The 16,358-nt window shown below is 43.3% G+C and overlaps 1 protein-coding gene across 1 annotated transcript in view; it reads right to left on the reverse strand.

Moving 5' to 3' along the window:
* KDSR (3-ketodihydrosphingosine reductase) overlaps nucleotides 1-7,891 on the reverse strand; it is a 53,952-nt gene extending 46,061 nt beyond the window's left edge. Inside the window, exons 1-2 of the mRNA XM_082258293.1 lie at nucleotides 7,646-7,891; nucleotides 1,631-1,720 (exon numbers count right to left, since the gene is read on the reverse strand). Coding sequence (XP_082114419.1) covers nucleotides 1,631-1,720; nucleotides 7,646-7,753 — 198 coding nt within the window. The 5' untranslated portion in view covers nucleotides 7,754-7,891. The remainder of the gene's footprint in view (nucleotides 1-1,630; nucleotides 1,721-7,645) is intronic.
* Nucleotides 7,892-16,358: the final 8,467 nt, after the last annotated feature.

The raw sequence follows: 16,358 nt of genomic DNA on the forward strand, positions 1-16,358 counted from the left end.
AAAGGAGAGAAGCAGCTTCTGGAGGGAGAACTTGAAAACTTTGGTAGGAAGGTCATTTTGGTTACAGTTTAGTGGCCTGGGCATGAAATCTGGTATTTTTCCCCATTAATAATTTGCCATGAACAAGGTATTGTAGAAGGGTGTAATCTAGATCACCATGTATGGCAAGTAAATGTAAACTAGAAAATTAGGTCTGTAGGCAGGCTAATTGTTTCCTGGGCAGAGATCTGTATCGAGATTACATTCGGGAGAGAAACATAAAACGATTAGTCAAAATTAAAAGCATATCATCCATGATCCTGGTATTACATTTTTTCTCTTTTCTGTAAAAAGTGATCCAAGCAGATATATAGCCATCTGATAACTTTTACAGGACATTGTCTTTCCCAGGTTCTCCTGTTCCACCAGGGAGCCCAGAATTGATGTGGGCATCCGGGCCAGTGTTCTGCCGAAAACTCCAACTCGCTGAAATCTCAAACCACGTCACTTCGGTGACTCTACAGCAGGAATAATTGGAGATTTTGGCCACTTGGCGTTTTCACAGAACAGGTGGCAGCGTATACACTCCATTACATGCTGTAATGAGTGGAAACTTTTAGTCCGCCAGCTAGTAACCAACAACATGGCCACCTCCAAGGCAGCGACAACTAGTGGGTGGACTAACAATGTCCACTCATTATAGCATGTACGGGAGTGTAAAGGCTGCCGGTGTTCTGTGAAAACACCAAGTGGTCAAAATCTCCAATCATTCCTGCTGTACAGTCACCGGAAGGGATGTGGTTGGATATTTCCACGAGTTTGAGTTTTTGGCAGAACACCGGCTAACCATGGAGGAGGAGAAACATCCGTTCCTAAATTGTCTATATGGTGTATAAAACCGAAGAGAATTTTGTCGTTTCCAGTTTGGGTTTAAATGCTTTTGGAGGAAAGAGAAGAGATCTGGGGTCCAATAAATCTCTCAGTAATGAGCACTTGTCACTGCCCATGCCATCAGAAGGGGTGTTGATAGCAATAAAGTTAATAAAAAAATGAAAGCGTAAAAAAAATTATGCCGATTTTTTAAATGTATGGGAGCGGTGTCACAACTGGCTTGGGCAGCAAGTGGTTAAGTAAGACCACAGTACAGAATCGAAGGCTTTAAGATCTAGAGCTAATGAGAACGTGGGACAGGGTCTTTCCTTGGAGATGTGGAACAGGTGCAAAATCCAGATGTGGCCTACTGCCTGCCTTTAAGTACAAAGCCAACCTGGTCTCTACTGATCAAATATTTGTTGCCAAGATTTAAACAGATTTAACATTTTTGTTTTTAAAAAGGAAAAAAAAAAAAAAAAAAAAACCCAAAACAGGTTATATACTTACCTGATCTGTGCAATGGTTTTGCACAGAGCAGCCCCAATCCTTCTCTGCTCGGGTCCTTGGCCAGCACACCTGGCTCCTCTCCCCCACGGAGTGCCTCCATAGCAAGCTGCTTAGTTTTAGATACACCCTAATGTTTATGGCTAGATTAATATTTTGGGATCATTGATTATCAGTTCAGTGTCATTTTAACATGCATTAGTAATACAATACATAACAATGCATGCAAAAACCTGACAAAATGCAAATCTGAAACAATTACATTTATTTTTACCTCATCACGTGCTACCAAAGTAATAAATGCTCCCTGTTTAAAACATTCAATGGCAATACATTTTCCAATACCGCTGGAACCACCAGTCACCTATTGAAAGAAAAAAAAAAAAAATTGTTAAACATGTATTAGCAAGACTTTATACTTTTTGTTCTGGTGTGAGTGTTGCACACATAATCAAATAAACCTAATTTCTACACTTCATATCCAGCTTTGTTTCAGGATAAAAAAAAAAGGACTATAGCACTCCCCATATTTGAAGAGGCGAATCAGGACCTGTATATATTGACATTCTGTGCGGTAAGAAGGGCTCACTAACAGTCCATCAATGTACAGGAGCGGTATAAAAAAAAAAGCAAGTCAGGCTAAGGTGCAGGCACCTCAAAACTGAATTGGCACACTCCTGGTTGTACTACTTCCGATGTAGCTGGAAGGTATTATGTTGCTAAATACAATACATACAAACACATGTAGGGTAGCTGAATACATACAGTAATAGCATTTTAAAGCCCAATTGAACCTTCATTTTAAAATCAGCTAAATAGATTTCAGATGCATCCAAACAAATCCTGGGAACTAATTAGGCTTCCTGGGCAAAACTGCTGGGAGTAGTGTGTGCCACAATAACAGTTAGACCCGTTTCAGGTCTAATCTGCAACACCCGCGCCAGTTTCTATTTCACTAAACTGGACTTAAACAGAGGGGATGTGAGCAGTTTGTCATATAGAAAACTTCTTCAGATCCCTGCCAAGTCTGACCGGGTGTATATGACATGAGCTGTTCGACAGACCAGATGCCTCTCTGTCGGTGCAGTGTTTGCACTACACAAGCAGAGCCCGCTACCTCTCTCTCTCACTCTGAGCTAAGCGGAGATGAGCAGAGTGTGTGTGTGTGTTGAAGGGGTGCTGGGAAAGAGAGGTCAGAGCATGCAGCTCAAGTTCTCCTGTTCTGTGTGGTGTGTCACAGCCACAACAGAACAGAGAACTTAACGCCCCCTTTCATTAATTAGGAGAAGCATTGGCTCAATTTTTGCAAGTTTGAAAGAGTGGCACAAGCATTATGCTACTACAGTACCACTCCTTGTTTAATTTCCCCTTATTATCTTTAAAGCAAAACAAAGTAGAAAGCCTGTATTTTCCCAGCAAGCTGCAGAATGGGACCCTTGCTCTTTGGGAGGGGGGTGGGCGTGGGAAGCAGGAGCTTTGCAGAGTTAAGAGCTATATGCTCCACTTCCGCAGGCAGCCTGCATCCTTGCCAATTTGCCGACAGCCATTGCCGTCTGCTTCTGGCTTAGTGGTAGTTTGCGTCCTTGTTGCCAAGCAACAGGAGGCAGCATGTCTCCTCCCATCTGTGGGCTGTATTTCGGTTGCCAGCCAACAGGATGTGGCCTCTTTCTCCTCAGCAGCAGCTTGCACCTCAACTGCCGGGCAACATGACATGCCTCCTGACTCCTGCTAGCTCTTATGCCTGGTATACATGGGTAGGTTTTTTTCTTTCCCCTTGCTTAATCCAGCAGGCTGGACGAAAACAACTTAGGAGGTTTCAATACTAAGTGATGTTACTGCGACAGTCTCCTTAGTTGAGGTATTGTGTTCTGACAGGGGGACGGCCCCCCGCCAGAACACACTGATCAGTGCTTACAGCCATTTGCTGCAAGCGCAGATAGGATGCTGGTTTTCCAGCATGCCTGCTTGATAAAAGCCAGTGGTTAGACTGGCTTCTGTCAGACAGACTGCTGTACACACTAGCTGAATGTCGGCTGGTTTCTGTTGAACCAGCTGATATTCAGCCTGCCTTTATTTGTTGATGCCTTGCAATTCCAAAGCATTCTTATCAGTAGCCAGCCAATTGGTCTCAGCTCCCACCTTCCTGCTTAAAGAGGTTGTAAACTCATACACACTTTTTTTTTTGTTCGACCTGAAAGAGAAACCCATAATGAGCTAGTATGCATCGCATACTAGCTCATTATGCAATACTTACCTTAGTACGAGCCCCCGCCGTGCAGTTCGCTTACCTCTATGACGGGCAACATGTCCAAGTGCCCGTCTTCCGGGATCGCGGCATCCGGCCATCTGATTGGCCGGAGCCGCGGTGACGTCACTCCCGCGCACGCGCGCGGGAGCCAATGGTCACGGGACTCTGAAGGAACGGCACCAGCGGCCATTCCTTCAGAGCGCATGCGCCAGTCACGTTACTGGCTGCATGAAAGGTAAATATCTCCTAAACGGTAAATGTTTAGGAGATATTTACAGTACCTATAGGTAAGCCTTATCATAGGCTTACCTATAGGTAAAAGTGTCAGAAGAGGGTTTACTTCCTCTTTGAGGATTGACCCTTCAGGCAAGAGGCGCCTTATTTAAACTTCATCAGCCTAAGCCTAAGAGGTTTCACATGCTGCCACAGGGGAGATCAGGCTAAACAGTCTGCAATCACTTTTCAGGTGCTGGCTCGGCTCATATCCACCAAAGCAATCAATTCGACCAGCAACAGGAATTCTGTACTCAAGAAGCAAAAATCGTATGCTTTTATTAAACAAACTGAAGGAAAAGATACTATTCTGAGGAATTTTGATTTAACTTTTTGCTACATTCAAGGGCTTTGCCAACTATCTGCCCTGACCCATTGCAATTTGCTACTTTCATGGACTTCAGCTGTCTGCCCTGAACTTTGCTACAGTCATTGATCTCACCTACTGTCTGCTGCCTGCCCAGACCTTTTCAACATATTACGAATACACCTACTATGTGTTGCCAGCCCAGACCCTTTCTGCATCCTACACCAGCTTTCAGTCACCTGTCATTCTTCCACCAGAGCACACACTGTCCAGTTCATCTAATTTAGCCGATTTAAACTGGAAGTTTAATTGGATTTTAAAGACTTGTAGCCCAGTTACACTTCTACTTACAAACACACAGGCATTTTTAACATTCATGTGTTGTAATGCATTTTCAATCCACTGTGTATGTGTATTCCAAAGGCATTTTCTGTAGAGAGCATGTCATTCACATACTGCAAAATATTTCATGGTACTGTTATTTTTATAAAATTCCCGCATGCAGAAATTCTTCCAAAATGCATCTGCCACAAACGTAAATACAAAAGGAAGGGGGAGAAACACACACACACACACACACACACACACACCTATCTAGGCATTTTAATGGATAAACTGCATAATACAGAACAAAACCTTTTGGAAAATTCATATTAAAACATGTGTATGAAGGTGCAAGCTCATGCACGAAAACCCTAAAAAGCTTAAAAACCATGTAAAAATCCTGTCCTGCTAAACCTGTATAAGAGTAAGCAGGGTCCACATTTCTAATAAAATCAGTGCAGTTGTGCAATTGCCCCCAGACACATATGAAAGTATGCTCTGTGCTGTTCATTATGCTACATCAGACTAAATGCTATATCAGACCAAAATGAAATACTGAGCATGTTCAGCTTTGCATCACTGTACGGTAAACACTTGAAAACAGACAGCACTGCTCATAATGCTTCCATAGAGGACATGCAGAAATAAGGAAAAAAAAAAAAAGAGACAGTATGCATTTTACACCCATTTTAGGCCTATTACATGAAAGAACAATGTCCATAATATGGTGATGAATGCAAGTAAATCAGAATGTATCCTATACTAGTCTATTCTAGAATTTTATTGGGAGGGTGATGTTCCTCTTTAAAGTGGTAGTAAAGTCATGCTATCTAAATCTGCTGACAGGCAGGGTTTTTTTTTTTAGAACAAAAGAGACCCTAGAAGTCTTTTCTGTCATAAACATCCCCCCAGCCTGTCAGCAGGTTATGTGATCTGAGCCACACATGCGAAGCTCAGACAACATTTATGGCCCACTCTGTGTGCCGCAGCGATGTGACTCCCGTGCGCAAGTGCCGGAGTGACGTTGGCGCAGCCCAGCCATTCAAGAGGCTGAAGATATCAACCCAGCAGGAACACTGGGCAAGGATGGAAGCATCGGGAGACCCATGACAGCGCTGCGCTGGAGGAATCCGTTTGCAGGCAAGTCTGATGTAAAGGCAGAAGGTTTTTTCTATCCTAATGCATTCTTTGCATTAAGATCAAAAGGCTTCTGAGCGTAGCAGCCCCCCCTCCCTAATACTTACCTGAGGTCCACCTAGATCCAGTGATGTTGCAGGAGTCTCTTGGCTGCCCGGGATTCCCCTCGTTGGCTGAGATGGCAGCATGGCGCCATTGACTCCTACTGCTGTCAAATTCAGTCAGAAAATGAGAAAGGCCAGGCCAGGGATCCATGTCTGAATGGACACGGAGCACAAGCCACTTGCTGTGGAGGCACTCTACAGGAAGGAGGGGCCAGAAGCACAGACGAGGGACCCCAGAAGGAGGATTTGGGCTGCTCTGTGTAAAACGACTGCACAGAGCAGGCAAGTATAACATTGTTATTTTTAGCAAAACTTCTATATTTTTCAGCTTTTGACCATTACTGCTTTAAAGATGACAAAAGCAAACACTTTCAGAAACAAATCAGCAAAAGGTACAGGCTAAAGTCTACACCAGGGGTCGCCAAACTTTCTAAACAAAGGGTCAGTTCACTGCCCTTCAAAAAACAAAAAAAAAAAAAAACCCCTTTAGATTGGTCAGACCGTAGCCTGGCATTGGTGGAAGTAAACAATGCCATAGGCTCAGTGGTCAGTGGGAGTAAAAATGTATATCATTGGTGTCAGTGGCTGGGAGGAATCGTGCCCCATCATTGTTGTCAATGGGAGAATTAGATACATAGATATTCGCCAGCACACCAAGGATCTTGCACAGCAGTCCAAAGAAACTTTTCATTGCAAAAGGTTTACATCAGGATAGGTGCAACGTTTCGGAGTCACGCAGGACCCCTTCATCTTCAGATGCCTGACGAAGGGGTCCTGCAGGACTCTGAAACATTGCACCTATCTTGATGTGATCCTTTTGCAATTAAATGTTTCTTCGGACTGCTGTGCAAGATCCTTGGTGTGCTGGCGAATATGTATGCATCTGTGATGGATCCAGTGTCCAGCTGGTGATCACTGCAGCACCCACAACTGATGTGCCTATATCCATGAAGGTGTGCGATGGGAATATGAACTATTGGGAGAATTAGTTCTCCATCCCTAGGGTCAGTGGAAAGAATTGTACTAGTGATTAAGCGATTATCGGCAACACCGATATATCGGTGGCCGATATGCACTTTCCCTGATATATCGGAATCGGCCTTTGGATTTACCGATATTACCGATATTTCGGGAAATTGCTTGTACCAGAGTGATGCCTGCAGCTAGAGGCATCACCCCGGTACCGGCATCCATAGCTGATGCAGCGGAGAAGCTGCTCGGCTGTCATTCTAAGGAGCGAGAGGGGACATCCCCCCCCTCCTGCCGCCTTCCGCGGCTCCAGTCCCACCGGGAGACCTGGGCATCTTACCTGCAGGGCCACCGAAGAGAAGACACTGCATTCGGCTCTGACCGGGTCTCCATTTTTTTTTTTAATTAGGCGGCGCCAAGTAACCGGAAAAGTGATGTCATGACTTCCGGGAACTGGCGGCGCCGAATTAAAAAAAACTTACAGCATTCCAAACAGCCAAACTTGGCGTTTTGAATGCTTTTAAGTGCAGAGGAGGGGGTTTGGGGTCTTTTAGACCCCCAATCCCTCCACCACAGTACCTGTAGACATAAAAAAAAACAAAATGTAATGTCCGAAAATATCGGCCGATACTGATATCCGATAACCAAAATATTGGTATCGGTGTTAAAAAAAAAACGATATTGGTCGATCAATAAATTGTACCCCATCTTTGGCTTCGGTGGAAGGAATTGTACCCCATCTTTGGCTTCAGTGGAAGGAATAATGCCAGATAAAGGCAGGCAAAGGGCCACACTCAGCGTGCAGGATGCAGTTTGGAGACCCCTGGTCTACGCACACAGGTTCCTTTTACTGTACTATATGTGCAATAACGCACAACCTGCAAAAAACACAAAAAAAGTGACAGTTAAGGGTCGGTTTAGACTCACCACTATATGTGCACCTGTCAGCTTTAGGGGTTTGGGACTGATGAGCGGAGACACCATGTACAGCAGCAGCACAAACGCCACTAGGAAGGCAGCAGCCAGCAGCAGCATGACGGATTGCGTGAAGATGTCCAGCCTGAAGAAATGGATGGCACACAGGGGGAAATAGGGGCTCAGTCACAGTATGAGGGCAATACACAAGGAAGGCTGACAGATGCCCCAGGAAGGAGATCACTGGATGAGTGAATAAAATAGAGAGCGCCAGAGGTAAGCAAGAGAAAAAAAGGGTTTTGGAAGGGAGACTAAAGTGCAGCAGGACTCAGACAGACAGACAGAAGCATGGATAACTGAACGAATAGAAATACAGATATCCTGGAGGAAGGAGGAGGACAGGTTACAGAGCTAGCACATGCTAGAAGAGGAAGAAGATGGCAGGGACAAGTGTGCACAACATTCAGGGGACAGCAGTGTACATGCAGGCTGAAATCAAGTCAACAGCTCCTTCCTAAGATGGGACCGAAAGCAGAGATCGTAGTTCGCTGACAGAGGCTGCCTAGTCTATATGACAGCATGCACCTCTCCCAAACTGAGTCCCTCTGCACGCTCCTCCCCACTCAGCTGCTCTTCCTGTTTATATTTCACTTTCTCTACAGTCAAGAGGGCTCTCTGTGGATTCTGGCGTGCGAGAGATGTTATGCTGCCATCTAGTGTCATTATTCAAGAATGCCGTTATCAATTCCTCAGGCGTTTCACAGGATGTTGCTGCTGGTTTAACCACTTCTGGACCGAGCCCATTTCTGATACTTGTTTACAAGATAAAATCTGTTTTTTTTTAGCTAGAAAATTACTTAGAACCCCTAATTATTATTATATATATAATATAATAATAATACTAATATATATATATATATATATATATATATATATATATATATATATATATATATATATATATATATTTTTTTTTTTTTAACAAAGACTTTGGAGAATACAATGGCGGTTGTTGCAATATTTTTTGTCACGCGGTATTTGCGCAGCAGTCTTTCAAATGCCATTTTTGTTTTGGGAAAAATACATTTCACTGCATTTAAAACTAAACAGTAACGTTAGCCCATTTTTTGTATATTGTGAAAGATGATGTCATGCCGAGTAAATAGATACCTAACATGTTATGGTTTAAAATTGAATAAAATCTTCATTGGCGACGCTTTAAAAAATTTTAACGGTTACTAGTTTAGAGTTACAGAGTAGCTCTTTTTTTTTTTAATTATTGCTCTCGTTCTGGCGATCACGGCGATCTCTCACATGTGTTGTTTGAACAGTGCTTTCATTTGTAGGCGCGACTTCCATATACATTTTTTTTCAAGCGTGAGCTCACCGCGACGGGGGCGCTTTAAAAATTTTTTTTTTTCTTATTTCTTTTATTTCTTTTTTCAATTTTACTGATCACTTTTATTGCTGTCACATGCAATGTAAACATCCCTTGTGACAGCAATAGGCAGTGACAGGTACTCTTCATGGAGGGATCGGGGGTCTAAAAGACCCCAGACCCTTCCACTGCACTTCAATGTATTCAAAATCCCGAAAACTGCATTTTTGAATACTGTCACTTTTTTAAATTCGGAGCCTTTAGCCGCCAAGTAACTCGGACGTGACATCATGAACGCCTCTTCCGGGTTACATCATCGGAGTCTGGCTTTGTTTCGGGATTTGGGACGTGCTGGCTGGTTGCTCAGGTCTCCCGGTGGGACGGGAGACCCGGGCAGAGCCGCGGAAGGTAGTGGGAGGGGGGTCCCCTCCTGCTCGCTGGGGTAATGATCGAGCGGCTCCCGAGCCTCATGGGTCATTACCACCTGAAAGCCGACCGCCAGCTCTAAAAAATGGTACCGGGATGATTCATCTAGCTAGAGGCATCTCCCCGGTACAACCACTTCTTACAGCCGACGTAGGGCTATGTCGGTTTGCGGGAAGTAGTTAACCACTTCAGCTCAGGAAGGTTTACCCCCTTCATGACCAGGCCATTTTTTGCCATACGGCACTGCGTTACTTTAACTGACAATTGCGCGGTCGTGCTATGATGAACCCAAATAAAATTGAGTTACTATCAAATCTTACAAGGCTACTTAAAAACGATTTACTAAAACAAACCTCAGTGCTGCGCTAAATAATATCAATTTAAAACAATCAAAGAAATATATAAATAAATCAATAATAACAACTGTTGGAACCTCAGTTGTGACAAGTGTGCATTACTAAAGGTAACATGTGAATTAATAACACTTGTGATATAATCAAATGCTTTTTTTAAAAAACATAAAGTCTAAGATTAACCGCTTTACCACCGCCCACAGTAATATTACTGCGGCAGAGTGGCTCGTTATCGTCTGACGACGTAGTACTACGTCGTCAGACACTCCCCCTTCTGGGCGGCGCTTGCGCGCCACCGGAGGCTCGCTCCCGCTGTTTTTATTCACAGCGGGAGTCGGGCCAGGGGAGGAGCAGCGGCGATCGCCGCTGCTCTGCCCCGATCGCCGGGGATCTAGTGTGGAGATCCGCCCGCCTGTGTAAACACAGTGGGCGGATCTCCATAGTGACAGGGAGTGACAGATCGGACTGTTCAGCATAGCTGGACATCCGATCTGTCCATGACTCACTCAGTCACCTCCCCCCCTACACGTCAGTAAGCACCAGGCATACATTAACCCCTCCCTCTCCAATAAAATTAACCCCTTCCCTGCCAGTGTCATTTTTACAGTAACAGTGCATATATATAGCACTGATTACTGCAGTAATGTCACTGGTACCCCCAAAAGTGTCAAAAATGTCAGTCAAGGGTCCGATCTGTCCGCCGCAATGTCGCAGTCCCGCAAAAAAAATCGCAGATCGCCGCCATTACGCGTTAAATAAAAAACACCAAAAATGACAGAAATCTTTCCCTTTGTTAGTAAACGCAATAACTTTTGCGAAACCAATCAAAATTTATTGTGATTTTTTTACCAAACATAGTTAGCAGAAAACAAATTGGCCAAAAATTTTTAAAAAAATTGGTTTTTACATCTTTTTTGGGGGGAATTTCATATAAAAAAATGTTAAAAATATTGTTATTTTTTCAAAATAAACGCTCTTTTTTTGTTTATAGCGCAAAAAGTAAAAATCGCACAGGTGATCAAATACCACCAAAAGAAAGCTCTGTTTGTGTGAAAAAAAGGACGTAAATTTCGTTTGGGTACGGCGTCGCACGACCGCGCAATTGTCAGTTGAAGTCGCACAGCGCCGAATCGCAAAAAGTGGCCTGGACGGAAGACAGCAAAATCCTCCGGTGGTAAAGTGGTTAAAGGACAACTGTAGTGCAACAAATATGTAGCCTGCCAATATTGGCCTGCTAAAAATGCTAGAGTGTGGAAAACATTGTAGATCCTTTTCTGTTCTGTAAATCCATTCCAAAGTATTTGTTTAGTCTTTTATAATAGGTGCTGAGTAGCAGGTACTATATTCACGTGATTAGACCCAGTTTTGTAATGAGAAACACTGTAGTCTTATGACTTCAGTTTGGCCTCAAACTGTATACAGGCAATTTGGAGTAGCAAACAGGGAAAAGAGTTTTTTTTTTTTTTTTTAATCCTGCCTGCAAACTCGATACTGTTGCCATCATACTAGGAAGAAAATGTATTTTTTATCAGTTACAGATGTAGCACCCTCCTAAATAGGTGCTAGGCAGGGGAGTAGCAGGTAAAGCATAGACTACTCCATCTGCTTATCAGGGGAGCCTGATTGTTAGTTTTGACTGTTGCATGTGTCCATGTGTGATTCATCTGGCCTGAGGGAGTGTCCCCACTGTATCCAATAGGGGAGCCTGTTGGACAGTGGAGGAAACCCAGCCAGTGACACACAGACTTTTGTAACTATCCCAGTGGGTTGGCACAATCAGTGGTGCATCCTGGGATATGTTATAAAAGCTAATGGCACATTTGACAGGGTGTCTCTGGACGGGAAGCCAGGTCCCAGGAGGAGGGTGACGGCTGTCTCTCCTCCTGTCTGATGTGGAAGGTGGTCACAGGCAGTTGGTTTAGTGAGCCAAGAGTGTGGTGCTGTGTCAGGAGGTTCAGGAAGCTGACAAGTGGAGTTGAGGCAGAAGCAACCTTGGGAAAAACAGTGTCCGTGAGTACCGGGAAGCTTGCCAGGGGTCTGCCCAGGAAGGGGACCACTCCAGTGGAGTGTCAGTGGACAGGAGTTCAACACACACAGCAAGCGAGAAAGGGGGTGCCAAGTTAGACCCTGAAGAGTAACTTAACCACTTGCCTACTGTGCACTTAAACCCCCTTCCCATTCAGACCAATTTTTAGCTTTCAGCGCTCTCACACTTTGAATGACAATTGCGCGGTCATGCTACACTGTGCCCATATGACATTTTTATCACATTTTTTTCTTTTGGTAGAATTTAATCACCTCTGGGTTTTTTATTTTTTACAAAAAAAAAAAGAAAAAAGACAGAAAATTTTGAAAAAAAAAAAAGTTTTTCTTATTTTCTGCGAGTAAATTTTGAAAATAAATACATTTTTCTCCACTGATGTGCGCTGATGAGGTGGCACTGATAGGCTGCACTGATGAGGTGGCACTTATGGGCACTGATGAGGTGGCACTTATGGGTACTGATGAGGAGGTACTAATATGCCGCACTGATGAGCACTGATAGGCGGCACTGATGAGCACTGATAGGCGGCACTGCTGGGCACTGAGAGGTGGCACTTCTGGGCACTGAGAGGTGGCACTGCTGGGCACTGAGAGCCGGCACTGACGGGCGGCACTGATGGGCACTGGCGGATGGCACTGATGGACACTGACGGGTGGCACTGATGAGCACTGATGGGCAGCACCATCAGTGCCCACACTCAGTGCCCATAGTGCTGCCAGTCAGTGCTCATCAGTGCCTAGATGAGCAGGCACCGATGGGCACTGACTGGCAGCACTATGGGCACTGATTGGGGGCACTGATGGCGGGCACTGTGTGTATGTTTTTTACCTTGTGTAATCAGGGCACTGGTGATCAGTGCCCTGATTACATTCTTCTGTGTCCCCGGCGGCTGATCGGCTCTCCTCCTTCCTCACACTGCAGCCTCTGTGTGAGGAAGGAGCGCTGGCGATGAGAGATGATCTCATATGTTTACATATGAAATCATCTCTCATTGCATGGGCCGATCATGTGGTAAATGGCCGCTGTGATTGGCCATTTACCACGATCTGTGATTGGCTGTGTCCAAGGGACACGGCCGACACAGATTTTCCCCGATGCGCGCTCGCGGGAGCGCGTGGGGAGTCTGTTTCTGGGAGGCCGTTTAAAGACGGCCTCCCGAAAATTAGAGTCCGCACTGCAGCCGTCTTTCAGCTATAGCGAGGACCGGAAGTAGTTAAACAGGATCATACTTTCTATCTTCACTTCAGTGGCAAGGTGAAGCAGCGGCCTTGCCGCACAGATTGCAGCTAGTGTCCTCAGAACTGTGCATAGTTCATAGTTGGAGTATCCCACTCATCCCTTCTCATACCCCTGTTCGAAATAAAATACAAAAAAAAACCAACATAACCCTGGATTGACTATTGACTGAGCCAAGGACTTTAAATGCTTTTTGTCTGCTAAAAGTTGCTAAGGGTAACCCAGGGGAATCCAGAAAGTGCAATTCTCAGCAGTCCTCTAGGGGGCAGTGCTAAACAGAAAATAACTGTTGGCTACAGATTACAAAGGAAAGGTACACTTTAGCAAACACAACAATGTAAATTTTATACTGCTGTTTTCTTTAACCTACTGGGGATGATCAATTGAATGGGAACTTTCATTGGAAAGGTCAACTTACTGTAACCTTTACCATACATGATGGTTCTAGAATTTGTCCCCTCACTTTGGCATGTGTAGTAGTACCCGATATGTGTTGCCAATTTGTATTAGGTAGCTATGTGCATTCATTTTTACATATTTGGGGGAGATTAGGTTTCCTTAAATTATTATTTTTTTTTTACATTCGTTTTACATGACTGTATTGCCATCACAATAAGGCTTACATCCCCCTAGTTGATAGAATTGTGCAGGTGATAGGTGCTCTCCATGGAGACACCAGAGGTCTGTTAGGTTCCTAATGTCACCCCTGCACTCTTCATCAGGTCTGTCCTCCAAAGACACCACCAACCATCATAACCTAAGGTTTTGAGTTCTTGGCCCCCAAGGAGGAACAGGAGAACATGGCTTTGAAGCTAGAAGCTGGCTAATCACATTTAAAGAAAACTTGTTTTAATCCCTTCAATGCCATAATTGGTAGTGAAAGATAAGAAAAAAAAAAAAAAAAAAAACAGAAGCACTTATCTGTATTCTTGTTCCTGGTCAGTGTTAAAACAGAAGACAGCCAGAGATTTTTATACATAAAATAAAATGTAAAGGCACACCTTAGCCAAAGGAGCAATTTTATACAGTTTTTTTTTTTTTTTTACAAGAAAACAAAATTTCCTGAATTTCAGGCAAACAGCTAAATACACAAAGTATTGGGACGCCTGCCTTTACACGTACATGAACTTTAATGTCATCCCAGTCTTAGTCGGTAGAGTTCAGTATTGAGTTGGCACACCCTTTGCAGCTATAACAGCTTCAACTCTTCTGGGAAGGCTGTCCACAAGGTTTAGGAGAGTGTCTATGGGAATTAATGTTTGACTATTCTTCCAGAAGCGCATTTGTGAGGTCAGGCGCTGATGTGGACGAGAAGGCCAGGCTCGCAGTCTGCGCTCTAATTCATCCCAAAGGTGTTCTATCGGGTTGAGGTCACGACTCCGTGCAGGCCAGTCAAATTTCTACATACCTGTAGGTCATGCACAACCTCGCCCATGTCTGTCAGAAAAACCCCTAGCCTGAACCACCCACTTCATCTTGCATAGAGTCCAGGCCACACCATGCATTGGACACATACCCCTAGCACCGCAGGAATAAGTACTCCACCAGTTTCAAAACATACAACCCCTTTCCTTCGGTCACAGAAAAAAAAGGCTTAAGCTACTGTGGATGCTTGAATGCATGGGAACTTTTACTGGAAAGGTGAACTTAATCTTTAATCATAAATTATGGTCCTAGAATTATCCCTCTAAACTTTGGCATGCATGGTGATACCCAGTAGGTGTTGCCCACTCAGTGTTTATGTAACTAAGTGCATCCTAAGTGCATGTGTTTTTACATATTTGTGTGTGCCAGGGAGTGGGAGAGATTAGGTTCCTTTAAATTCGTTTTTTTTTTTATAGATTTTATTATTTTTTTTAAAACAAAGATTTTCTTACTTAACTGTATTGCCATCACAATGTGGCTTCCACCCCCCTATGTGATAGAATTGTTAGGGTGAAAGGTGCTCTTCTTGAAGAGCTCCGAGGTAACCCTTGCATTCTGCTCCAAAGACACCACCAACCATTATGACCTAAGTTTTTGTGTTCTTGGCCTCCAAGGAGGAGCATGAGAGCACAGGAACTCCAGAGAAGGAGGCGATACTTCCATTAGCTTGTAGAAGTCATTGGGTAGTTTTAAAACTGGTTATGATCACTTCTACAATAAAGCTAGGAGCTGGCTGAATTATTTTAAAACAAGCTTGTTGTAATCCTTAGAATTCTGTAACTGACAGTGAAAGTGGTAAAGGAAACCTGTCATGGGTTAAACATGAAGTCGGCTATTGTAGACCTCTCTTTCTAAAAATGCTGTTTGCTAGGCTATTATGTTTTTTGCCATCAATACATCATTTAATAACTTACCTGGAATAAATATGAAGATTAGAAAAATGTAAGAAAGGTCAGAATTCCTTATCTGTATATTTGTTCCAGGTCAGTGTTGAAACAAGAGACAGCCAGGCAACTAGCATTTACAGTTAGCAATGACAGCCCCCATATTTATCTTATGACCTACTTCCTGATGATGAATGATGATAAATGCTAAAACCTTGTCTGTTTCTATGTACTTTAAAAGATTACACTTATGCCTAGTACACACGATTAAAAAAATCGGCCGAAAAATACCGCTTTTGGAACGGTCATCTGATAATCTGTTCATTAGTACACAGCTTTGGAGAGCCAATCAAGACAGTTCATGTGAAATTATCTGCGGGAACAAGCACCAAAAACTTTCTTGTACGATAACAGAATGAATGATTTTTGAGTAATTTGTATAGTATTTGTATGAAAAAAATTGTGTAACCAAGACCACGCATGCACGGAAACGAAAGAATACATTACAATACAATACAACATATTATATCACTTCCAAAATTGTATTCTGTCGTACGAGAATTTTCGTAATTTTAGTAACCTATTGGTTTTCGATATGAAAGTAGCATGCAAAAAAAAAAAAAAACCAGACGATCAATCGTCCGATATTCTTTTCGTGTGTATGAGGCTTTAGAAAAGCATTTTTAAATCTGCAACATACAAAGCATTATAATAATACAATGAGCAACCAACACCTTTCCAATGTTCTGACCACTGTAAATTGATGAAATTTGACAGATGCTTTCTGCATCATTCAGAGCAAAATACTAAACATAAATAGAAGAAAAAAAAAACATATAGCATCACATTTTACTTGTCGTAAAAAGAAGTTTATTGAAGTAAACAGAGGATTCCACAGTTCTATGATTTCACACATACAGTACATGTAGAAAGCAGAGAGAGGGAGGTGACAACTAAGTGTAGTATTAAAAAGTCATAA

The sequence above is a fragment of the Pelophylax lessonae genome (assembly GCF_965119305.1).
Source record: "Pelophylax lessonae genome assembly, chromosome: 5".
Lineage (NCBI taxonomy): Eukaryota > Metazoa > Chordata > Amphibia > Anura > Ranidae > Pelophylax > Pelophylax lessonae.